The 24968-nt window shown below is 50.8% G+C and overlaps 1 protein-coding gene across 21 annotated transcripts in view; it reads left to right on the top strand.

The window, feature by feature from the left end:
• Positions 1-646: 646 nt before the first annotated feature.
• Positions 647-24968, top strand: part of PHYKPL (5-phosphohydroxy-L-lysine phospho-lyase) — a 28051-nt gene continuing 3729 nt past the window's right edge. For 3 of the 21 annotated variants that reach the window (XR_013418055.1, XR_013418054.1, XR_013418053.1), the window contains exons 1-13: positions 647-1337; positions 2285-2403; positions 4345-4504; positions 9316-9390; positions 10019-10106; positions 10184-10300; positions 11811-11893; positions 12166-12391; positions 20865-21019; positions 21408-21497; positions 22221-22394; positions 23196-23326; positions 24323-24403. Coding sequence is in view for 5 of the 21 variants with exons in the window: in XM_028849166.2 (XP_028704999.2) it covers positions 1279-1337; positions 2285-2403; positions 4345-4504; positions 9316-9390; positions 10019-10106; positions 10184-10300; positions 11811-11893; positions 12166-12391; positions 20865-21019; positions 21408-21497; positions 23196-23326; positions 24323-24372 (1353 nt within the window). In the remaining 16 variants the exon portion in view is untranslated. 21 annotated transcript variants of the gene reach the window in all.

Raw genomic sequence — 24968 nt, 5'->3', positions numbered from 1 at the left:
TGTATGGTTAAAATGGTAAATTTTGTTATGTATGTTTTACACAATAAAGAAAAAAGGAACTCCAGACGTTCTTTAATAAATGCCTTAAGTGGCCGGGCGCGGTGGCTCACGCCTGTAATCCCAGCACTTTGGGAGGCCAAGGCAGGCGGATCATCTGAGGTCAGGAGTTCAGTAAAATTTAAAAAATAAATAAATTCCTTAAGCATCTTACAACCGTATTGGGAAGAGAAGAAGAAATCAGCAATGAGGGAGTGAACAGAGGCCTGGGAATCATGAAGATGTGGACAGAAAAGGAGGAACAATCAGGAGCCTCCCCTGCCCCAGCCCACACCGGCTGCAGTCCCAGGCCCGTGTTCCAGGGTTCTCCAAGGTAGAAAGCTCCAGTGCCCCACCCCAGGAGGGGGCTTCTCTCACATCCCAGCCCCTTGGGACGCTTTTTCTTCACTCCCTGGGCTGGGAGTCAAGAAGTCCTCAGTAGGAGTCCAGCCTCTGCAGCCTTGCTGCGTGTCTGCCAACAAAACCCTTTCCCTTTCTGGGCTTCACGGTGATGCACATGTACCACAAGGAGGCTTCCCAACCTCTCTTCTTGCCCAAACACCGCATGATTCTCTTAGCGTTGATATAGCTCGTCCAGTTCACCCTGCCTGGATTCTAGAAGGAACCATGGTGCCCCGAAGATCAAGCCCACGGTGATCTCCTCGGTCAGCCCCAGAAGGGACCCTGGGCTCTCCTTCTGCCCTTCCTGCTGCCCCCTCACGGGGCTGGGAGAACCTAGGACCTGCTTCTCCCACCCTGAGGCCCCTACTGTGTACCCGGGCCCGGGTAAGCTACCAGTCACATACTCGCACTTAGGCCTCACAGCTGATCCCATTTTATGCACAAGCTGACTCAAAGACTGAGTCCGGCCCAAGGAGGCGTGCAGTAGCTCCGAGCCCCGCCTAGGCCCCAGGAGCAGGGGCGGGGTCGTCCGGGGCCCTTTCCCGGAAGGGAAGCCGCGGGAGGCTGCAGGACGAGGCCTGCGGCCCGTCCCGGAACCAGAGACGGGGCAGCGCTCGAGTTCCTGCGCGGGACTGCCAAGGCACGACCACGGGCCAGAAGGCTGCCAGGCTCAGTGGGCAAGCGAAGAATCAACCACCGCTACACGGGCGCTTGGGGGAGGGGCCCGAGCGCGAACCCGAGCCCCAAATCCCGACCCAGGCAGGGGCGGGGCCTTGGAGGACCAGCCCGCGCGGCAACGTCTCCGCGCGGCGTCTCGACAACCACTGACAGCCACCCGCCATGGCCGCAGACCGGCGCTCGAAGGCCGACACCCTGGCCCTGAGGCAGCGGCTCATCAGGTACGCGGGCGTGCGGCGGGTGGCGCGGGGCTGCGCGGGGTGGCACGCGCACGCACGACGCACGCACGCACGACGCACGCGCCTCCGACTAGGAGGTCGCCGCTCTCCAGCCCGTGCGACCCCGGACCCGGCCACAGGGGAGTTTCGCAGGGCCGGGAAGGAGGCGGCGCTGGGCCGTCCCGGTGGGTGGTCTCCGGGGGCTCCTCCCGGACAGCGCCGTCTCCAGGCCGCCCCGTTCAGGAGTCGGCCCCGCCGTCACCGCTGTCCAGTCTGTGGCAGCCTCGCTTGGCAGCCTTTACCCCGGAAAAGACCTTCACCCTGGCACCTAGGAGGACCTCACCCAGGGTGGCCCGTCAGCCGCACGCGGGCCTGTCTCCAGAGTGACCTGGGAGGGGGCTGGAAGCGCAGACGAAGGGAGAGTCGGGGGAGTCGGTTCACAGGCAGCATACTTGACCTGCGAGGGGCCCTCGGTGGGAAGGTGGGTGAGGTAGCCTCCCACTGGAGCTTAGGGCTGGCACCCAGCGAGGGGCAGCAGGACCACGTGGCTGGCAAGGAGCGTTTAGGGCTGAGAGCCAGCCACCTAATGTTGGTGCCCTGCCCCATCCCAAGGAGGACACGTAGCCCGGAGCCCCGTGGGCCGGGGCAGCCACCTTTTCTCAGGATCCAGGAGACTGACGTGACCACATGCAGAAATGAGCCAGGAGGCCACTGAGACTTAAAATGCTTTAAGAAACAATTCTAAGTTTCCGCAACTTGGTACCCCATCTGCTTCCTCCTTTACAGCCACCTGTGGAGTGAGGAGACAAGGCAGGGAAGCAGCACCTTGCCCTTCAAGCTTTCGTTTTTTCCCCCAGAAACTGGGAAGGGGTGGGCGGGGGCCTGTGATGAGTGGACTTCACCCTTTCGGTCTTCAGACATGGCTGTCCACTCCTTGCCTGTCCCCACAGCTCTTCCTGCAGACTCTTTTTTCCCGAGGATCCTGTTAAGATTGTCCGGGCCCAAGGGCAGTACATGTACGATGAACAAGGGGCAGAATACATCGACTGCATCAACAATGTGGCTCACGGTCAGTATCATACCTCAGGTTGGCAGGGCAGGAGAGGAGGCCAAGGCTGTGAGCCTGGTCCCAAGATGACCTGAGATTGCCTGAGATTACCGAGAGGTGTGGAGAACCTGGGTTGAGTTGAGGCACTACCAATATGCAGAGGAGGCTCAGCCTTTGCAATGTAGCTGTGGAATTCTGCAGTCTGGAGCTGTGCTAAACCAGGCAGGAGTCAGCAATCTAGGTCTGTGGGTCTAGTTCCACTTGGGACTGATGATGAGCTCACAGAGTGGCAGATGGCCCAGCTGTGACCAGCAGCGTAGCACAGTGCTGGCCAAGTGCTGGGGTCAAGATGGCGCTTCAGCCTCACTGGCCATCTCAGGTGCTGGGCAAGGGAGCTGAAGCAGGAATTCAGTCCTCCTGATAAGGCTGCCAGAGCTGACGGAAAGAAAGGGAGTCTGAGACTCAGCAGGGACATGGAAGATTAATAAAGTCGAGATTTTTTTTTTTTTTTTTTTTTTTGAGACGGAGTCTTGCTCTGTAGCCGGGGCTGGAGTGCAGTGGCCGGATCTCAGCTCACTGCAAGCTCCACCTCCCGGGTTCCCGCCATTCTCCTGCCTCAGCCTCCAGAGTAGCTGGGACTACAGGCGCCGGCCACCTCGCCCGGCTAGTTTTTTGTATTTTTAGTAGAGACGGGGTTTCACGGTGTTAGCCAGCATGGTCTCGATCTCCTGACCTCGTGATCCGCCCGTCTCGGCCTCCCAAAGTGCTGGGATTACAGGCTTGAGCCACCGCGCCCGGCCTAGTCGAGATTTAAAAAAAAAAAAAAAAAAAAGGCAGAGACTCTAGTCTTAGACTGCTTGGGCTCAAATCCCCTACTTACTAACTTTGTGATCTCAGGCAAGTTACTTAATTCTCTGTGCCTCCGTTTGCTTATCTGCAAAAGACAATGCTACTAGGTAGCCACTTGAAGGTATTAGGAGAATTCAATGTGTTAATGTATGTAGCTTGCTCTGAATGTGCCTGGCACATGGTGAGCTCTCAGTACATACTCACTGTTACTATCCTTGGCCTTTGGCAGTCAAGATTACCACCAGCCCCCTTGGCTTGAAGTGAAAAAGTTGACAGTCACTCCCTACCCCACCTTTGTCATGCAAGCCTCAAAAGGCCTTACAGCCTGGGCAACATAATGAGACCTTGTCTCTACAAAAAAACTTAAAAATTAGCTAGGCATGGTGACTGGTGTCTTAGTCCCACCTACTCAGGAGGTTGAGGTGGGAGGATCACTTGAGCCCAGGAGTTTGAGGCTGCAGTGAATGCCATGATCACACCACTACACTCCAGCCTGGGTGACAGCGTAAGGTCCTATCTCAAAACAAAAAAAAAAGGCCTCCTTAAAGACATGGGCTTTCTAGGCCAGGCGCAGTGGCTCACGCCTGTAATCCCAGCACTTTGGGAGGCCAAGGCGGGCTTGCTGACCTCGAGGTTAGGAGATGGAGACCATCCTGGCTAACACAGTGAAACCCCATCTCTACTAAAAATACAAAAAATTAGCCAGGTGTGGTGGCAGGCGCCTGTAGTCCCAGCTACTCGGGAGGCTGAGGCAGGAGAATGGCATGAACCCAGGAGGTGGAGCTTGCAGTGAGCCGAGATCACACCACTGCACTCCAGCCTGGGCGACAGAGCAAGACTCCGTCTCAAAAAAAAAAAAAAAAAAGACATGGGCTTTCTAGACAGGGTTCTTCTGCTGAAGAACATTTCCTTCTGCCAGAATCTCAGGAACTCCTGGATCTGCCTTTCCAGAACTAGCTTCTCTCTCCCTGCTCTGCCTTCAGACTCCCCTCTTTCTACCTCTCTCACTAGAACTGCGTCTCTTCTGGCTGGGTTTATAGCTTGGGGCTGGGGGAGGCCCAGTGGGACTGGCTGAGCGGAGCCAGCTGTGTGATGGAGGTGGCCTTCTTCCAGTCGGGCACTGCCACCCTGTCGTGGTCCGAGCAGCACATGAACAGAACCAGGTGCTCAACACCAACAGCCGGTACCTGCACGACAACATTGTGGACTATGCGCAGAGGCTGTCGGAGACCCTGCCAGAGCCGCTCTGTGTGTTCTATTTCCTGAATTCCGGGTAAGTGACTGTGGCCAGCCCCCGGGAAGAGGGTGAGATGGTAACAAAGAGAGTTGCTCACATGGGCCCGGTGTAGTGTAGCCGACCGAATGTGGACTCAGGGAGAGGCAGCCCCCATTGCACCAGGCTCCTGAGATTCCCGGCTCTAGGCCCTGATGCTTTTTCTGTTGGATCCAGTTTCCTTGTCTCTTACTGAAGGATGTTATTACTTCCTTTCTAGGATCATTGCTGGGGCTTAGTGAGGTAATACATTTCTTTATTTCTGCCTTATGGATACAGCCAAAATCCCTGTCTGTGGGTTGCTCAGTAAGGAACAAAAACACCAAGTGATTCTTCAAAGAAATACAGAATTCCAAGGAGGGCTCTGGAGGAAGCGTACAGGGTATCATGAGGCCTAGAAATAGTGAGGGGACCTGACCTATTCTGGGGGTACAGGGAAACCTTCCCTGAGGAAGGGATGTTAAGCTAAGAGCTGACTGGGAGATAACTAGAAGAGGAGGAAGGAAGGGTGCTGCCACTGCATCAGAAGTCTCATCAAGGCCGGGCGCGATGGCTCATGCCTGTAATCCCAGCACTTCGTGAGATCGAGGTGGGCAGATCACCTGAGGTCAGGAGTTTGAGATCAGCCTGGCCAATGTGGTGAAACCCCATCTCTACTAAAAATACACAGAAATTAGCTGGACGTGGTGATGGGTGCCTGTAATCCCAGCTACTCAGGAGGCTAAGGCAGGAGAATCGCTTAAATCTGGGAGGCGGAGCTTGCAGTGAGCCAAAATTGTGCCACTGCACTACAGCCTGGGAGACAGAGTGAGGCTCTATCTCAAAAAAAAAAAAAAAAATTAGTCTCGGCAAAACTCTTGTCAAAGTTGGTCACCACACACAACTGCCCATGCAAAGGCCCTGAAGCAGGAAAGGGTATGGTACCCAGCACGCTTGAGGAACCGAAAGAAGTCCACTAAGGGAAAGCAGAGGCTGTGAGCTGTTGGGAGGGAAGCAGGGCCCGTCACCTAGGGCCTTCTCCGCCAAGTGACTGTCTTTATCCTAAGAGCATTGGGAAGCCATCGGAGGCTTTAATCAGGAAATGATGTCTTACAGGGAACAGAGCGCAAGAGTGGACACTGTTAGGTGCCAGTTCAGTGGCCAGGTGAAAGGTTATGGTAGCTCACACTAGGATCAGCAGTGGAGACAAACAGGCAGGTGATTACAGCGTATCTGGGAGAGAACATTCCAGCGAATCGTAGGTGGTGGCGTTGAATTATAGTAATGATTATTGTTGCCATTCACATAGTACAGTCATCTCTGCCCCCCAGATAATTTCTAGGAAGTGGAATTCACCATCTTCATTTTGCAGATGGGGTGATAGCAATTCAAAGAAAGGAACTTGAGCCCAGACATTTCCCATGTCAAGAGCTGGAGCCTCTGGAAACAGCAGGGAGCTGGTGCTTCCTCAGTGGTGGTGGAGGAGGGGCATTCTTATGCCACCAGCTTTATTCTGTGTGGATTCCAGTGACTTCCATGTTGCCAAATCCAAAGCAGTCTCTTTGCTGCGTCGTCTTACTCTGTCCCGGCAGTAATGGACAGTTACCACTCTCCAGAAGTGCTGTCTCCTCTTGCTTCCAGGGCGCTGTGCTCTCCTGTTTTCTGCCAGTTTCTCTAGCCACTCCTTCCCTGTCGTCTTTGCTGATTCCTCCTCTGTTCCTTGGGGCTGGTCTTGGGCCACTTTTCTCTGAGCCCGCTCCTCAGGTGATCTCTTCCATTCTCTTGGTATTAAATAGCATCCATGTGCTGGTGACTCGCAAATTTTTTTGAGCCCAGACATTTTGCATATGTTCCAACTTGAGGTTCTAACTGCGCCTGTGACATCTGACAAACATCTCCAGCTTCATGTGTCCACAAGGCAAGAAAGGGTTGATTGGACCGTGGTACTGTTCTCCCTAACCTGCCCAAGAAGACTGTCCCCACTCACCCTGCTCATCTTGCCTTGTAAAGGGCATCACCACCTATATCTGCTCAAGGCAGAAACCACATGCTCCCCAGTCCTGCATCAATCCTGCCTCCTCCATCTCCATGATGCCTCTTAACTCCCTCTACCTCTCCATCTCCATGGCCACCACCTGCTCTCACCTGGCATCCTCTTCCTTGGTCTTCTCACTTCCACTTTTATTCTTGTCGACTCCATTAAACACAGCCAGAGGCCACCTCTTAAAATGGGAGCTGACTCATGTTCCTTTTCTCATTAAAACTCTTCAGTGGCTTCACATGGCACTGAGAAGAAAACTCAGGCTCCTTCCCAGCCCTGTGCACCTGGCCCCTGCATGTCTCCCCGCTTCCTCTCCTACCCTGCCCTCCTTAGGCGCTGGCCTCCATCATCTTCTCCTGGTTCCCTGAGCATACTGAGCTCTTTTCCTTCACAAGGCCTTGGTGCGTGCTGCTCCATCTGTCTGGAAACTTCTCCCTCAGGACTCAGTACACGAGTTACCTCCCCATAGACGCTTCCACTGACCCTCTCTGTTGGTCTACTCTGGCTGCCATAAGAAAATAACAGAGACTGAGTGGCTTAAACAAGAGACATTTATTTTCTCACAGTCCTGGAGGCTGGAAGTCTTAAGATCAAGGTGTTGGCAGGGTTGGTTTCTTCTAAGGCCTCTCTCCTTGGCTTGGAGATGGCCCTGGTTGGTCTTCCGTGTGTAAGTGTCCCTCGTGTCTCTTTGTCCAGATTTCCTCTTATAAGAACACTAGTTAGATTGGATTAGGGGCCCCCTGACAGCCTCATTTTAACGGAATCACCTCTCTTATCTTCATATCCATTCACATACGGGCCATTCTGAGCTACTGGGGATTAGAGGTTCAACACATAAATTGGGGGTGGGGGGTGGCAGCTCAGCCCGTAAACATGCTCCCTCTGGCTTTCTCCCAGAGCATCCATCATAGCACTTAGAAAAAGGATCACTTTTTCTTTTTTGGCTTTTGTGGTGGTATATATATGTGTACACACACATATATATAAATACACAGACACACATATATACATACACACACATTCATTTTTATTCACAGTTCCTGGCTCATAACTCCCACAGCCCTTGTTACACTCTTTTGTTACAACATTGGATGTCAGGCCTCAGGAGACAATCACTCTAACCTTCTCCTGCCTTCCTTTCACCTGCCCAAGGCGGGACTCTAATCTTCCCCACCTTTCTGATGGTGGGTCATAAAACTCTCATTCCAGAGAGGGTCCTACCCCATGTCCTGGGAGAAGGAATGCTGCTGTCATGAAGCTTCCATAAAAACTAAGGGGACTAGATTCAGAGAGCTTCCAGATAGCTGAACATACACAGGTTCCTGAAGGGTGGTGCGCCCAGGGTGGGCACGGGAAGCTCCATGCCCTTCCTTCATATCTCCCCCTATGCATCTCTTCATCTGTATCTTTTATAATATCCTTTATAACAAACCAGTAAATGTATTTCCCTCAGTTTTGTGAGCCACTGCAGCAAATTAATTGAACCTACAGAGGGAATTGTGGGAACCTCAACTTGAAGCCAGTTGGTCAGAAGTTCCAAAGGGGGGCTGAGTGCGGTGGCTCCCGCCCGTAATCCCAGCACTTTGGGAAGCCGAGGCAGGAGAATTAGGAGTGTGAGACCAGCCTAGCCAACATGGTGAAACCCCATCTCTACTAAAAATACAAAAAGTCAACTGGGCATAGTGGTGGGCGCCTGTAATCCCAGCTACTCAGGAGGCTGAGGCAGGAGAATCCCATGAGCCTGGGAGGCAGAGGCTGCAATGAGCCAACATCAGCCGCTGCACTCTAGCCCGGGCAACAGAGTGAGACTCTGTCTCAAAAAAAAAAATTTCCAAAGGTGGCCACCACGGTGGCTCATGCCTATAATTCCAGTACTTTGAGGTTGAGGTGGGAGGAATGCTTGAGCCCCCAGTCTGGGCAATATAGTGAGACCCCATCTCTACAAAAAAAGAAAATTAGTTCCAGAGGCCGACTTGCTACTGGTGCCCAGGGGGCTGTGGGGCAGTCTTGGGCACTGAGCCCTCATGCTGTGGGATCTGATGCTGCCTCCACGTAGAGTGTGTTGGAATTGAACTGGAGGACACCCAGCTGGTGTTGCTGCAATCCGATTGCTTGCCTGCTGGCAGGAAGAAATCCTTACATATTTTTTGGAGTCACAGAAGTCTTCTGTGTTGATTGTCGTAGTGTGAAAGCAGAGGAAAAACAATGGTTTGAGTTTTTTCCAAACAAGTTTCATGACACATACGAGAATGTAAATTCCAGGAGAGCCAAGAGGAGAGCCAAGGCCGTGTGTGTTTTACCTTTTTTTTTTTTTTGAGGCAGAGTCTCACTGTCTCCCAGGCTGGAGTGCAGTGGCGTGATCTCAGCTCACTGCAAGCTCTGCCTCCCAGGTTCATGCCATTCTCCTGCCTCAGCCTCCTGAGTAGCTGGGACTACAGGCGCCCGCCACCATGCCACATTAGTTTTTTGTATTTTTAGCAGAGACGGGGTTTCACCATGTTAGCCAGGATGGTCTCGATCTCCTGACCTCGTGATCCGCCCACCTCGGCCTCCCAAAGTGCTGGGATTATAGGCATGAGCCACCGCCCCTGGCCTGTTTTACCTACTCTTTTTGCCCCCAGCTTCTAGTACATAGGAGGCATTTGATGTATACCAAACAAATAAGCAAGTGACTGACTAGTTGATGTCCTGAGAATCTTCTTGCTGCTAGAAGGGTCCTCTTGCCCTCAGCATTTCTCTCTGGGAAGCTCTTGGACCACTGTCTCAGTCATGCCCACCTTTTCGGTCATAGGTCAGAAGCCAATGACCTGGCCCTGAGGCTGGCTCGCCACTACACGGGACACCAGGACGTGGTGGTATTAGACCAGTAAGTGCAACTCACAGCCCTACCATTTCCAGAAGCCTGGCGCACAGGCTGCTTGGGGATCTGTGCGACTCACTCCGGGTGCCTTAGGCAGGGAGGATAAGGGGCCTGGGCTACTGAAGACAAGCGTGGCAGGCAGAGGACCAGGCCTGAGACCCCCCGGAGGCTCTGTCACCCTGGGCCACCATTCTGGGAAGGCAGCTCTGGGGAGCAGAGTGCGCTTTGTAAGGGAGTCAAAGGTGGTCCCACAACATTTTGCATGTTCAAACTGCCACAGCAGTAGCTCCCATGAATTGAGTGTGTGATGTGCACAAAGCTGAGGCTGACAGTATCAACACATTTAAGATTCATTATAAACCAGAAAGAGGAACTCCCACCCCATTTCACAGCAGAGAAAACAACCCCAAGAGGTTAAATGATGAGCTGCTGTCACATAGCCAGTCAGCAGTCTTGCAAGAAGTGTTGCTGACTCCAAAGCCCGTGCTCTTTCCCAAGTTCCCAAGAACCTGGGGGCTCTGTCAGGAAAGTTGGCCTCCCCTGTGTGTCTTCAAGGGTGGGGAGACCATGGTCAGACTGGGCCAGGGAGTAGGAGCTGCCCGGACCCGAGCCTACCCTCCCTTCTCCTCCCCAGTGCGTATCACGGCCACCTGAGCTCCCTGATTGACATCAGTCCCTACAAGTTCCGCAACCTGGATGGCCAGAAGGAGTGGGTCCACGTGGTATGCACTGCCCAACTCAACAACAGGTCGGTGCCTGTCCCCAAGCCCAGATAACGTGGCGCTGTCACTCCCCACAGGCACCTCTCCCAGACACCTACCGGGGCCCCTACCGGGAGGACCACCCCAACCCAGCCGTGGCCTATGCCAACGAGGTGAAACGTGTGGTCAGCAGTGCACAGGAGAAGGGCAGGAAGGTAACTATGTCCGCGCCTGTCCAATCCAGCAAACAGTTAATGTCACCTCCATTGTTGTCACCACCACTGTGCTAGATGCTGGGAACCCAGAGAGAAAACCAAACGAGGCCCTGCCCTCCAGGAATCTGGGGTAGGGGCAGTTCGGGCTCAGCAGAGGGTCTGAGTGCACTAGCATGGGCATGATAGGCAGCCAGAGCCTGAGCAGGCCTTGGGGAATGTCAAGGGGGGTCCTTGGAGGAGGTGCTCCCTGACACAGTAGGGGTCAGCCACTCCAGATGGGGTGGGGAGTAGCAGAGGAAGGGCATCCCGACGGGTGGCTGAGGAACCGTGTGAATGTGTGGCCAGGAGCTGAGCCTGGAGAGGCAGGCAGGGTCCACATGCCAGAGGGCACCAGAACTAGGCTGAGCAGCTGCAGTTCTGCCCTGGAGGCCCCCGGGAACCACCAGAGTCTTAAGCGGGAGAGCGCTAAGCTCTGGGGCTGGCGCTGCTCTCCAACTCCAGGGCTATGTGGGGGATAGATCTGAATGGGGTAGCTTGAGGTCAGGTGACCACGAAGTGGCCAGTAGACCCCAAGTGAGCTGTGGGGAGGCCTGACAGGGGCAGTAGAGTGGAGATGGAATGGAGGTGCAGACGTCGGAGAGAGAGGTGTGTTACCCACGGTGATAACAGAGGGAAGACTGTTGGCGACAGGTGAGGGCTCTCTGAAGGCTTCACTGAAGGAGCGACAGAGCCAGACACAGGAGGTACGACAAAGAAAGGCAGCCTGTGGGGCCGGAAAGGTTATCTGAACCCGACCAGGGAAGCCTTGCCTATGCGTTTCAGGTGCTCCACGACCACTTCTATAAAACCTAAAAACGGAGATTGCTCTGATTGCAACGGGTGTGGGGGACTAGTGTCCCATCCCATTGCCCTGCCCTCCCACCTGTAAGGCAGAATACAGTTGGGAAATCATTGCCATATGCAGAAGGGGTCACTGAGGGGTTTTAAACAACAGTGACATGCTCAGCTCTCTGGGTTGAGGCATCATCACCCTGGTGGCCATGTGGAGGATGGACTGGAAGAGTCATTCAGTTAGAAGGCCTCTGCAGGAGTCCAAGGAAGAAACGGGCAGATCTGCAGGAGGCAGGCATGTCCAGGCAGAGAGCAAGGAGTAGGTTTAGCGAGGGGGCTGAGGTAGAATCCTTGGGCGTGCTGACTGATGGGTTGAGGGAGGGGGCGTGGATCAAGAATGGGGGACAGGGAAGGAACAGGCTTATGGGGGAAAACTCAGTGCATTTAGTTTGGAGCATGCCAAGTACTAGGGGCCTGGAGGCATCCGGGTGGTAAGAGTTGGCCGGAGGCCTGAGAGAAAACTGAGTCGCAAACCTTCAGATGTAACATGGAGCCCAAAGTAGGGGTGCAGCAATGATGGTGACTTGTCTTGCTCAGACTAAGCTAGCACTAGCAGGGCAGGCTAAGCTGGTCATTGCGCACGTCCATGGTCGTGTCCCCAATGTCCATCTCTTCACAGATTGCAGCCTTCTTCGCTGAGTCTCTGCCCAGTGTGGGAGGGCAGATCATTCCCCCTGCTGGCTACTTCTCCCAAGTGGCAGAGTGAGTAGGTGGGCAGGGTCTGCCCTAGGGAGGGCAGGGCTCTATGGGGTTTTCCAACGTCCGGTCCAAATCCCAACCTCAGCCTGGCCTGACTGCCAGAATTTTGAGGCAAAGCCCTTAAAGAAATAATGGCCCAAAGAAGGCCAGCCATTGCCCAAGGCCCCCACCTTACTGCTGGCAGAGCCAGGATGCAAAGCCCCGAGACCTCCTGACTCCTGATCTTATCCCTCCCAACCACAGCCCCCATGTCAGTCATCTGTCCTCTGCCACAGGCACATCCACAAGGCCGGAGGGGTCTTTGTTGCCGATGAGATCCAGGTTGGCTTTGGCCGAGTAGGCAAGCACTTCTGGGCCTTCCAGCTCCAGGGAAAAGACTTTGTCCCTGACATCGTCACCATGGGCAAGTCCATTGGCAATGGCCACCCTGTTGCCTGTGTGGCCACAACCCAACCTGTGGCGAGGGCATTTGAAGCCACCGGCGTTGAGTACTTCAACACGGTGAGTGACGGCTCTAAGTTAAGGGAGCAACATTGGTTCTGATAGGCCCCCAGTGATCAGCCTGTCCTTAGTCAGCAAAGGCTACAGGGCTAGCGCTGTGCCCAGCACACACTTCCAAGACGCTATCCTTAAGGAGATTATAGCCAGGTCAGGTAAGAAAACATAAAACATCTTTTAAAATTAGTGTCAATCCAAAAGCTGTCACAAGGGACCTTGTCTTATAAAATATATATAAAACTACGAGTCCCTGTCTTCCTTCCAACAGATGCCACCCATTCTGTGCCAGGCCCTGTGTCAGGTGCTGGAACTTGAGCTGGTTAAGAGGCGTGAGGAGTGTGGTCTACTTGGGTAACACATGATCTAGGAGCAGAGTTCACACTGCAGTGGCTCCCTGTCTTTGGGGTACAGAGTCAAGAGCTTCCCCTGAGTGAAGCTGACACACAGCATATTCAATGGCCCTGAGGCAGCAGTTACAGAGTAGGTGAGAGGACCATGGCAGGCAGCAGCAGACCCACAGGAAAGAGCCAGGGAGTCTGCACTGATCCTGAAGACTGAGGACAACAGGAGGATTTTAATCCTGGAGAGAGTACCCTTTGGAAAGATCTCTGGTGCTCAGTGTGGAGAAAGAACTGGAGGGAGGGAGACTGGTCCAGGGAGGAGAGGAGGAGGCCCAGAGGAGGAAGGGCAGGGACAGAGGGTTGAGAATTCACTAAGTTCCTCAAAAAGAGCCAGTTTCAATTGGGGACTGAAACATGTCAGGATTTGGCAAGATAGATAAGGCAGGATAAGGTCCTTAGGGGTGAGGGAAGTGACACTTCGGTGCATTCAGGCAAAAACCATCACTCTGTGTCCACGTGACACAGAGCCTCGGAAGCTCAGTCAGCAAAAGACAGGCTCACAGACAAATGGTCATGACAGTGTGGATGACAGTGGAAGTAGTGTGTTCACGGTGCTGTGACAGCACAAAGGACATCCCAGGCAAGAGGTGAGTGAAGAGCTGTGGGACAAGCAGTGCAGGCTTCATACAGAAGGCAAGACCAGATCTGAGTCTGGCTGAGCAGGAAATCAAGTAGATTGTGTAAGGGGAACAACAAAGGCCCAGTGGAGCAGCATCCCAACTTTTGTTTATTTCTTTGTTTTACTTGACCCTCAAGTGTACATCATTAGATAGAATCCTTGGTTCGTGGAAGACTCTCAACATCTGTCTGTGCATAGCCCTCTTTTAGTTATTCAGTTAACCTTTATTAATGTTCTAAGCACCTGAGAAGCCAGCATCCCTAATAAAGCTAGGACCTTGATAATATCCTGCATCTCTCCAGATGTTTCCCCCAATTCCCTCTCATTGCCTCCTCCACCCATCACTCCAAATAACCATGGTAACCATCACTCTCAATCCCATATTATTTAGTTGTTTTTTGACTTTATATGAAGTCTATCATGCTGTATATACTCTTTGGGGATTTTTTTTTTTCTGCTAACATCACTAAGAATCCTTCCTATTGCCTGTCACTGAAGTTCATTTGCTTTGACTGCTTTATAATCTTTGTATAAATGTACCACAGTTCAGTCATCCATTACTATTGATGTGCTTTGAGCTTGTTCCATTTTTTTTTTTTTTTGCAATTATGAAGAGTGCTGCTCTGAACAATTTTCATAAGTCTCTGTTGTACATGTGGCAAGAGTTTTTCTTAGGACTGTACCTGAGGGTGGAATTGCTGGCTCATATGGTATGTGTTCACCCTTAATTTTAAAAGATAATGACATTTGTTTCTAAAGTAGTTCACAAGTTAACACCCCACCAGTAGTGTATATAGTGTATATCTTTTTTTTTTTTTTTTTTTTTTTTTTGAGATGGAGTTTTGCTCTTGTTGCCCAGGCTGGAGTGCTATGGCACAATCTTGGCTCACCACAACCTCTGCCTCCCGGGTTCAAGCAACTCTTCTGCCTCAGCCTCCCTTGTAGCTGGGATTACAGGCATGTACCACCATACCTGGCTAATTTTGTATTTTTGGTAGAGATGGAGTTTCTCCCTGTTGGTCAGGCTGGTCTTGAACTCCTGACCTCAGGTGATCTGCCCACCTCAGCCTCCCAAAGTGCTGGGATTACAAGCGTGAGTCACTGTGCCCAGCATCTTTTTTTTTTTTTTTTTTTTTTTGAGATGGAGTCTCGCTCTGTGGCCCAGGCTGGAGTGCAGTGCCCGGATCTCAGCTCACTGCAAGCTCCGCCTCCCGGGTTTACACCACTCTCCTGCCTCAGCCTCCCGAGTAGCTGGGACTACAGGCGCCCACCATCTCGCCTGGCTAGTTTTTTGTATTTTTTTTAGTAGAGACAGGGTTTCACCGGGTTAGCCAGGATGGTCTCGATCTCCTGACCTCGTGATCCGCCCGTCTCGGCCTCCCAAAGTGCTGGGATTACAGGCTTGAGCCACCGCGCCCGGCCCCTTTTTTTTTTTTTTTTTGAGACAGAATCTCACTCTGTCACCCAGGCCAGAGTGCAGTGGTGCAATCTCAGCTAACTGCAGCCTTTACTTCCGGAGCTCAAGTGATCCTCCCACTTCAGCCTCCCCAGTAACTGGGACCACTGGTGTACGCCACCATGCCCAGCTAATTTTTTGTATTTTTGGTACAGGTGGGGTTTCACCATGTTGCCCAGGCTGGTCTCAAACTCCTGAGCTCAAGCAATCAGCCCACATTGGCCTCCCAAAATGCTGGGATTCCAGGCATGAGCCAGACTGTATCTACTTCAGTGCCTTTTAATTTTTGCCAGTCAAGTGGAGCGTAAAACAGTAGCTTGTGTGGTCTTGATATGCCATTCCTTGATTTCAGATTACATGAAGTATCTCTTCATGTGTTTATTGACGATTTGTTTCCTCTTCACTGAAATGCCTGTGTCTTTTGCCCATTTCTTGATTTGACTTACTAGTGGTTAATTTGTGCGAGTTTTGTGTCTGTTTGTATATGTGTGTATCTGTGTGTGTATACCAACACATACATATCTATATATTTTTGATGCTAATCACTTGTCAGTTGTGTATTTGTGAATATATTCATCCAGTTTATAACCTATCTTCACTCCCTTTACATATTTATGATAAAGTTTTAAATTTTAACATTGTCAACTCTATCATTTTGTTTTATTTTATAGACAGGGTTTTTCATATATTGTTTAAGATCTCTCTCCCTACTCCAAGTTACAAATATATTCATTTACGTTTCCTCTTAAGTCTTTTAACACTTTGTTTTGACATATAGGTCCTTACTCCATCTGCAGTTCATTTTTGTACATGATGTTAATCAGGAATCCAATTACATCCTCTGTGCATGTGATACCAGTGTTTTCCTTTTTTCAAAAATCTTTCTCTGCTCCCTTTGTTCTCCATTCATCTTACATTCCTCCTCTGTTATGTAACCAAAGTTCACACATGAGAAGATCTGTTTCAGAGCTTTTATACTTTTTTGGTCAGTTTTGGTCAGATTACTGTTCATGTACCACATTACTACTAGAGCTTCATAATAGGTTTTACATTCATAATAGCTTCTGATATCTTGTAGAAAAAGTCCCCTTTCACCTGTGACTATTCCTGTCTCTTTTCTTTTTGATTTAAATTTTAAGGCCGGGCGCGGTGGCTCACGCCTGTAATCCCAGCACTTTGGGAGGCCGAGGCGGGCGGATCACAAGGTCAGGAGATCGAGACCATCCTGGCTAATATGGTGAAACCCCGTCTCTACTAAAAATAGAAAAAAATTAGCCGGGCGCAGTGGCGGGCGCCTGTAGTCCCAGCTACTCGGGAGGCTGAGGCAGGAGAATGGCGTGAACCCGGGAGGCGGAGCTTGCAGTGAGCCGAGATTGCGCCACTGCACTCCAGCCTGGGCGACAGAGCAAGACTCCGTCTCAAAAAAAAGAAAAAAAAAAAAAAAATTTAAGAGTTACCTTTAAACATTTTATGAAAAACCCTGCTGGGATTCTGATAGGGGAATTGCTTGATCTTTAGATCAGTTTGAGGAGGTTTTTTTTTTTTTTTTTTTTAGACGGAGTCTCGCTCTGTCGCCCGGCTCACTGCAACCTCTGCCTCCGGGTTCAAGCGATTCTCCTGCCTCAGCCTCCTGAGTAGCTGGGATTATAGGCATCCGCCACCACGCCTGGCTCGTTTTTCATGCTTTTAGTAGACACGGGGTTTCACTGTCTTAGCCAGGATGGTCTCTATCTCCTGACCTTGTGATCCACCCACCTCGGCCTTCCAGTGTACTGGAATTACAGGCATAAGCCACAGCACCAGGCCAAGGAGAATTGATTTCTTTACAATATTCCTTTTCCTATCCATGAATATGGTATGTTTTATAATTTTCCCTATAAAGATCTTACACATCATTAGATTTAGTCCTAGATATTTGATAGTTTTATCATGAAATGGTGATGTCTTTATATATCTATTGTTTGCAGCTGATGTATAAAATACTTTCTTATACTAATATCTATCCCCTTGCTAAACTCTAGTATTTCTAATAATTTATAGGCAGACTTTTTTTGGTTGTTTTGTCTATGTAAACGATTATATCATCTCCAAATAATGGTAGCTGTCGTACTACACTGGGTGAGAGACTGCTAGGAGATAGTTGAATACAAGCAGTGACAATGCTTGTCTTGTACTTGTCCAGTTTATGGGAATGCTTATTTGTCCATTTAGGATGATGTTCGTTCTAGATTTTTACTATATATATACTTTTTTTTTCTTTTTGAGATGGAGTCTCACTCTGTCACTCAGGCTGGAGTGCAGTGGCATGATCTCGGCTCACTGCAGCCTCCGCCTCCCGGGTTCAAGCAATTCTCATGCCACCAATTCCTGAGTAGCTGGGATTACAGGCATGTGCCACCATGCCCAGCTTATTTTGCATTTTTAGTAGAGATGGGGTTTCGCCATGTTGGACAGGCTGGTCTTGAACTCCTGGCCTCCAGTGATCTGCCTGCCTCGGCCTCCCAAAGTGCTGGGATTATACAGGTGTGAGCCATCGCAGCTGGCCTAGATCAGATTTTTACTATATGTTCTCAATCAGGTTAAGAAAATCTCCTACTACTTAACTTACTATGAGATTTTACTATAAAAAGGAATTGAATTTTATCCTGTTCTTTTTATGCATGTATTAAAGCAATATTTCTTCTCTTTTAATTTGTTATCATGGTGAATTATATTTACGGCTTTTCTAATATCTTTGCAGACCTGGGACAAATTGAACTTGGGTATGGAATATTATCATTTTTCTATATTATTGCACTCTGTTTACTTATATTTTATGAATTTGGCCTCTATTTTCAGGAGTAAAATATTGGCTCACATTTTTTTCTTATACCTTGGGTTTTGGTAACTGGGTCCTACTAACCTTGTAGAATGAATTGGGAAATATTTCTTCTTTTTCTTTTACATAAAATTGGGATGATCTGTCCTTTGAAGGTAAAAACTCATCTATAAAGCCATCATCTGGGCCTTGTGTTTTGTGGGAAGATATTTAACTGCTGCTTTAATTTCTTTAAAAGTTATGTTTTAGGCCGGGCGCGGTGGCTCACGCCTGTAATCCCAGCACTTTGGGAGGCCGAGACGGGCGGATCACGAGGTCAGGAGATCGAGACCATCCTGGCTAACATGGTGAAACCCCGTCTCTACTAAAAAATACAAAAAACTAGCCGGGCGAGGTGGCGGGCGCCTATAGTCCCAGCTACTCGGGAGGCTGAGGCAGGAGAATGGCGTGAACCCGGGAGGCGGAGCTTGCAGTGAGCTGAGATCCGGCCACCGCACTCCAGCCTGGGTGACAGAGCGAGACTCCGTCTCCAAAAAAAAAAAAAAAAAAAAAAATAGTTATGTTTTAGTGAGTTCAAGATGCTATAACAAAATACTGTAGACTGGGTGGTTTATAAACAGATTCATTTCTCACTGTTTTGAAGGCTGCAAATCTAAGATCAGGGTGCCAGCGTGGTTGGGTTCTGGTGAGAGTCCTCTTCCAGGTTGCAAACAGCCAACTTCTCGCTGTGCCCTCATGTCGTCAAAAGGGTGAGAGCTCTCTGGGATCCCTTTTATAAAACCATAATCCCATTCATGAAGGCTCTATTCTTGTGACCTAATAACCTAAAGGCCCCACCTCTTAATACCATCACATTGGAGGTTAGGATTTCAACATATGAATCGGGGGAGACACATTCAATTCATTGCAAGTTATATAGGGTTTTTAAAGTTTTCGTATTTGTTCTGCCCCTTTCCTCTCTTTCTGGGACACTCAGTATGTTGGTGTGCTTGTGTCCTCGGGTCTATATGACTGTTTTTATTCCTTTTCCTTTCTGGTCTTAAGACTGTACAATCTCAATTGACGTTTTTTTTTTTTTCACTGATTCTTTCATCTGCCAGCTTAAATCTGCTGTTGCCAGGCGCAGTGGCTCACGCCTATAATTTCCTAGCACTTTGGGAGGCTAAGCTGGGTGGATCACTTGAGGTCAGGGGTTTAAGACCAGCCTGGCCAACATGGTGAAACTCCGTCTCTACTAAAAATACAAAAATTAGCCAGATGTAGTGGCACGCACCTATAGTCCCAGCTACTTGGGAGGCTGAAGCACAAGAATCGCCTGAACCTGGGAGGCAGCAGTTGCAGTGAGCCGAGATCACACCACTGCTCTCCATCCTGGGTGACAGCTAGACTGTCTCAAAAAAAAAAAAAATCTGTTGAGCCTCTCTAGAAAATGCTTCAGTTCATTTATTGTGCTTATCAACTTCAGATTTTTAATAATTTATCTCTTTATCATTAGATTATGGTAAGACATCATTTTCATGCTTTGCTTTCAATCTTTTAGGTGTAGTTTCCTTTAGTTCTCTTAACATACTTGGTTTTGGGGTTGTTTCTGTTTGCTCGTTTGGAGATGGGCTCGCTCTGTCACCCAGGCTGGAGTCGTGGCTCACTGCAGCTTCAACCTCAAGCGATCCTCCTACCTCACCCCCCAAGCAGCTGGGAGTACACGCATGTGCCACCACGCCTGGCTGTTTTTATTTTTTGTAGAGATGGAGTTTCACTGTGCTGCCCAGGCCAGGCTGGTCTCGAACTCCTCAGCTTAGGCAACCCACCCACCTCGGCCTCCCAGAGTGCTGGGATTACAGGCATGAGCCACTGCACCCAGCTAACATATTTGTAACATCTGATTAAAGTCTTTGTCCAATAAGGTTAGTGTCACCTTCCTCAGGGACAGTTTGCATTGATTGCTTTTTTTCTCCCATGTCTGGGCCATGCTTCTTTGCATGTTTCAGAATTGTGTTAAAAGCTGGACATTTTAAGTAATGTAATATGGCAACTGTGGAGATCATATTCTCCTCCCTCCCCATGGTGGTTTTTTCTGGTGGTGTTGTGCCTTTTCTGAACCAATTCTGTAAAGTGTGTTCTCTGTCATGTGTGGCCACTATAGTCTCTGCTTGATTAGCTCAGTGGTCCTCTAACCATGAGATCGCCTTAATGACCTGGAACTCAGCCAAGAGCTTGTAACTGCCTTAGCCTTTACTTCCTCATTCTGCAGAGCCTCAAGGTAGCCAGTGGTGAGAGCTTAGGGCTTTCTAGATCTTTCCTGAGCACGCACACAGCACTCAGCATGAGCACATCCCTGTGCATATGAATGGTCTTCTAGATTCCCAGGAATATGTCACAGCCTTTCAAAGCCCCTTGTAGCGTCTCATAGTGACAGAAAGCAGATCAGTGGTTGCCTGGGGCCAGCAGTAGTGGGATGGGTGCACAAGGAAGTGATGAAAATGTTCTGTAACTTCACTGCGAGGGAGGTTACACAGGTACATACATTTGTCACCTCACATTGAACTTTATACTTTAAACACAGTTTATATGGAAATTATACCTCAACAAAGCTGATGTTTTTAAAGACGTAGTTTAAAAACAAAACAAAAAACATGGTCTGCAGGAGACACCTTGCTCGTGATCCTCTAAAAAACAGGTCTCCACTCAGATACCTGCAGAATAAGGACAGGGTGGGCAGGGAAAAGGAGCCAAAGACCTCCAGGTGTGTGTTAAGTGGCTTTCCCTGGGTGGGCCTTGGCATGCTGCGTTGACCCTCCTTGAAGGAGGAAGTGCCTAGTCCAGTGCTGTGGGTCTGGGCCCAGGAGATGGGGCCTTAAAGCCTCTCTTGGTAAAGACTAGCTCTGTGGGAACAAACAGGACACCCTCTCTTCTGATTCTGTATCTTCTAGGGGCTCCTACTGTACTTCAGGGGTACCTGACCTGGGTTGCAGTCACATTAGCTCCTGGAAAGCCAGGACAGCCCATGGGGGCCCCCATTGAACCCCATTTACTACCACTGAGGACTGTGCACCCTAAAGGGGTTTGGGGCCTGTGCTCTTGCCACTGGCCTTGGAACCCGTGTGGCAGTTCTGCCTCACCCTGACTCTGGGGCATGGCCCACTCTGCTGGGGCATCTGACATGTTCTTTGTCCCTGACTCAGTTTGGGGGCAGCCCAGTGTCCTGCGCTGTGGGGCTGGCCGTCCTGAATGTCTTGGAGAAGGAGCAGCTCCAGGCTCATGCCACCAGTGTGGGCAGCTTCCTGATGGAACTCCTCAGGCAGCAAAAAATCAAACATCCCATCGTCGGGGATGTCAGGTGAGACTCTGGGGGCAGCAGTCACCACCAACCTGCCAGGGCCCAGTGTGGTACCATTTTCTTCACCTAACAACCTGGGATGGTGGGGTTATGTCCGCTCTCAAGAGGACTGAGACACTGAGAGGTGCTATTGCCCAAAACGGCACTCCCGGGGAGGAGAAAGCCAGGATATGACCTGACCCCTAGCTATCCCCAAGCCTCTCTCCTCTGTCCACACCAAAGATCCCTCCCAGCCCAGTTATTCCCTGAAACTATTCTCACCACCTTCTGAAGGTGCCTCCTGTGCTCAGCCTCCCCAGGAGGCACAGGTAGGAACCCAGATGGGGTGAGGCGAGCACCCTGGCCCCTCAGGCATGGCCTCCTGCGATGTCATCACCTTCCCCTGCAGGGGTGTTGGGCTCTTCATCGGTGTGGATCTGATCAAAGATGAGGCCACAAGGACACCAGCAACTGAAGAGGCCGCCTACTTGGTATCAAGGTATTTTCTTGAAACAAGTTGCTTCCTGGAATAAGAGACACCCCAGGTGCTTCTTTGCAGGGCCAGAGGCCCTTAGTGGAAAGGAGGCTCATCTGTACCCCCAGCACTCTGGGCCACAGACTTGACTGAAAGAGGGCTGGGGCCGGGGGTGGTGGTGGGCGGGGGGACAGCTGATGCTATCAGCTGAGGACAGAGATAAGTGGTTAGTAGTTCTGTACCCAGTGCCTGACTGCGAAGGCTGCAGATGAGACACAGGCTGTTCCCAGACCAGAGCAGCACCTCTGCCTAGAATGCCCAAGCTAGCAGGGCACTCAGACCCAGGAACCCCTACTAATGCCACCTTGGCCTGGAGAAGGGAAGCATCTTCATTCACACCAGGGAGCTGTGGCAGCACCAGACTCAGGGTTGCCATGCCGCACGACAGGTGGTTGGGATGGACAGGACTCCTGCTCCTAAGCTGGGTTGGGGGGTGTTTCAGAACTCAAGACTCCACCAGTCCCACTGCCCTGGTTTGCTTGTCCTTTCACTTGGACCCTGAGGCCTCAGGACTTCTTCTAGTTTAATGATTATTCCCTTTTATCTCCATTCCCCAGGCCTCCCCCTTCCCCCACTGCCACCATGGAAAGCTCTTCTGGTATTTGATGTGTCCTTATTCAAATTGTGAGACATGCATGGTATTGATGTAAATCTCTCTGTGCTGTGTTTGAACTTGGCCTTTCCTAGTCCCTGCCTTCTCTCTGCTGTCAGTCACATCCCCAGCTCACCCCCACCCCGCTCCCAGGAGTCTCAGGGATTCGGAATGGTCGGGTGGCATGGAAGGAAACAGATCCCAAGTTCAGCCTACTCTTTCATCTCACAGTACCCTGGGGGTGCTTTTCCAGTTCAGTGAGGAAATGGGTAAGTCACCTGCAGTCACCCTGCTAGGTGGCAAGAGCTCAATCTGGCCCCAGGGCCGTCTAACTCCAAAGTCCAAGCCCTGTCCTTTCTGGCATGGCCATGGTCAGTGCCAGAAAGACTGGGATAGGAAAATGAAACCAGAAGGTAGACTCCCAACCCCCAAGAAATAAAAATAACAAGGTTTACAAAAGAATGGGAACAAGAATCAAAGAATATAAACACAACCATGCAGACCCCTCATCTCAGAGATGAGGTTAGACTGTGGACTAAAAGTGATTACTAGCTACAAAGGATGCTAAGATAAAGCCATCTTCCTAAGAAGAGGTGGAAATTTTCTACTGGAATTTTAAGATAACTCAGAGGACAGGCCAGGGAGATTCCTGAAGCTCGTGAGGGACACGTGGGGCCCATTACACCAACTGCGATGTTGGACATTCTTAAAAAAACAACATACATCACGTCAACCACACAGAAAACCAGAGAATGCAGGGACTCTTGTTGCAGTCTGCTGTTTCCCTGTGGACATTCATTCTTGGCTTGGACTGTGGCTCCAGGTGGTTAGGTGAGGCAAGGCGCCTGTTCTGTGGGGCAGCAGGCTCAGGACCAGGTACAGTGCACCCCAAGCAGGGGCGGCTGTGGGCCAGATGCACAGGACTTTGGTAGGGGTGACCAGTAGAGTCCTGGCAGGAACTGGCCCATGGAAGGCTCTGAAGGCAGTATGGCTGGAGCACTGGACATGAGGCCAAGGCCAGGCTGAGGAAGGCCTTGAAGGCCACATGAAGGGGTGTCCTGTCCTCACAGGCTGAAGGAGAACTACGTTTTGCTGAGCACTGATGGCCCTGGGAGGAACATCCTGAAGTTTAAACCCCCAATGTGCTTCAGCCTGGACAATGCACGGCAGGTGGTGGCAAAGCTGGATGCCATTCTGACTGGTGAGCTTGAAGCCTGAGCTTGGCCATGTCTCTAGAACCCAGCCTGAAGCCAGCAACTAGAGCCTCCTAGCATGGAACAGGGAGGGGACAAGAGTCCAAGAGCAGAGGCACGTGTCCTCTGGACAGTGCAAGGAGCAACAGAGAGGGTCTTTCATGCCCAGTCTGCTCCTATTCCTGCCTGTGCCTAAGAGCTTCCTGGGCTGTCAGCAGGTGGGAGCTGAGCCACCACCCAGCCTGCCTCGGCAGGCATCAGATGTACGCAGGACAAATCAGTGGTGGGCCTGAGAAACAGGCCATAAGAACTACAGTGGGAGTTGAGACCCCATTACCGCCAGCCTAGAATGTAGAGATGGCAGTCGTTTCATTCTGTATGAGGCAGGTCACATGAGGCTGCTGGGTGGCTGAAAGATTTGTACCACTGAGACTGGATGCAAAATGAAATTCTACCCCACATTCCCCATCACCTAGGATGGTCGTGGTCAACCCAGGGTCCCCCCCTAAATCCACTTACAAGGAAATCTCATGGCTGTGTTGCCATTTATAGCTCAGTGAGACCTCACATAGGCAAAGTTGCATCTCACAGTAGAGATCAGAGCTGCCAGCCAAGCAACCTGTGCCCTCCTACCTCTGGGTGATCACTGCTACCCACAGGCATGCCTAATCCCGGGGCTCTGGAGCTGGGGGCGGAGGCCCATCCCTGCTAGACACAAATTGGAAGCGGTAGGGATCTGATGAAAAGTAGTGTTTGTGGGGGGCAAAGGCTGGCCACAGAACAGGCTTGGGGATCCTGGACAGAGACTAGAAATCTCAGAGGAATTGAGGGCTGGCTTTGTGCTTTTCAGGAAACTGCTGCCACTCCTTTGGGGAATGGGACATGGGTGTGGATAGCCAGAGGGCCCAATCTCTAAACTGTCCTCCAGTTTGGACACTGAAGTCACAGGGCATCTTCAGCAGAGAAAGGTGACTGAGTCCGCATGGCTTTGTGGTCTTTTTCAGACATGGAAGAGAAGGTGCGAAGTTGCCAGACGCTGAGGCTCCAGCTCTAAGCTAGCCCTGCTCTGCCTAAGTGTACTCCAGGTGAGTGGGCCTTGCTTCTTACTCTTGGGAGATGCAAAGCGGGTTCCTTACCATCGGCAGCAAGCAGCCTCAGAAAACAGCCTTTTTTTTTTCTTAAGACATTTTTTGTTCTGGTTGATGCTCCTTCCCAAAGGTTAGTTTCTTCAACACTGGAAAATCTCCAATGCTTAGCTTGCACTTGATGGCAGAACAGCTATTTCCTCCCTTGAAACCTATGGGGCTGTATCCATGTGGAACCCCAACCCACCCTTGCCTCTTGTAACCACCTAGTCATACGCCCCAAATGCCAGACCTGGAGTTGGGCTCCAATCCAGCCAGTAAACATCCCCTGCTAGAGCAGGCTTTTCTTCACCAGCCAGGAGGGGCACTATTGTGCACCAATTCAGCTGGCCCTGGCACTGCCCTAGTGTGTAAAGAATCGATTTTCATTCATCAGCCAAGAAGGTTGGTGGTTCTAAGGTGTCCCAGGAGGGGACATGCCTGCTGGGGATGTGAGCCCTCACTGCCCCATCCTCACTCCCCATAGACCTCTTATTCCTTTCTTTAAAGAGGGCTCAGTTCTAAG

This window comes from Macaca mulatta, chromosome 6 (genome assembly GCF_049350105.2).
Source record: "Macaca mulatta isolate MMU2019108-1 chromosome 6, T2T-MMU8v2.0, whole genome shotgun sequence".
Lineage (NCBI taxonomy): Eukaryota > Metazoa > Chordata > Mammalia > Primates > Cercopithecidae > Macaca > Macaca mulatta.
The sequence above is the reverse complement of the archived record's forward strand: the minus strand, read 5'-3'. Positions and strand labels throughout refer to the sequence as shown.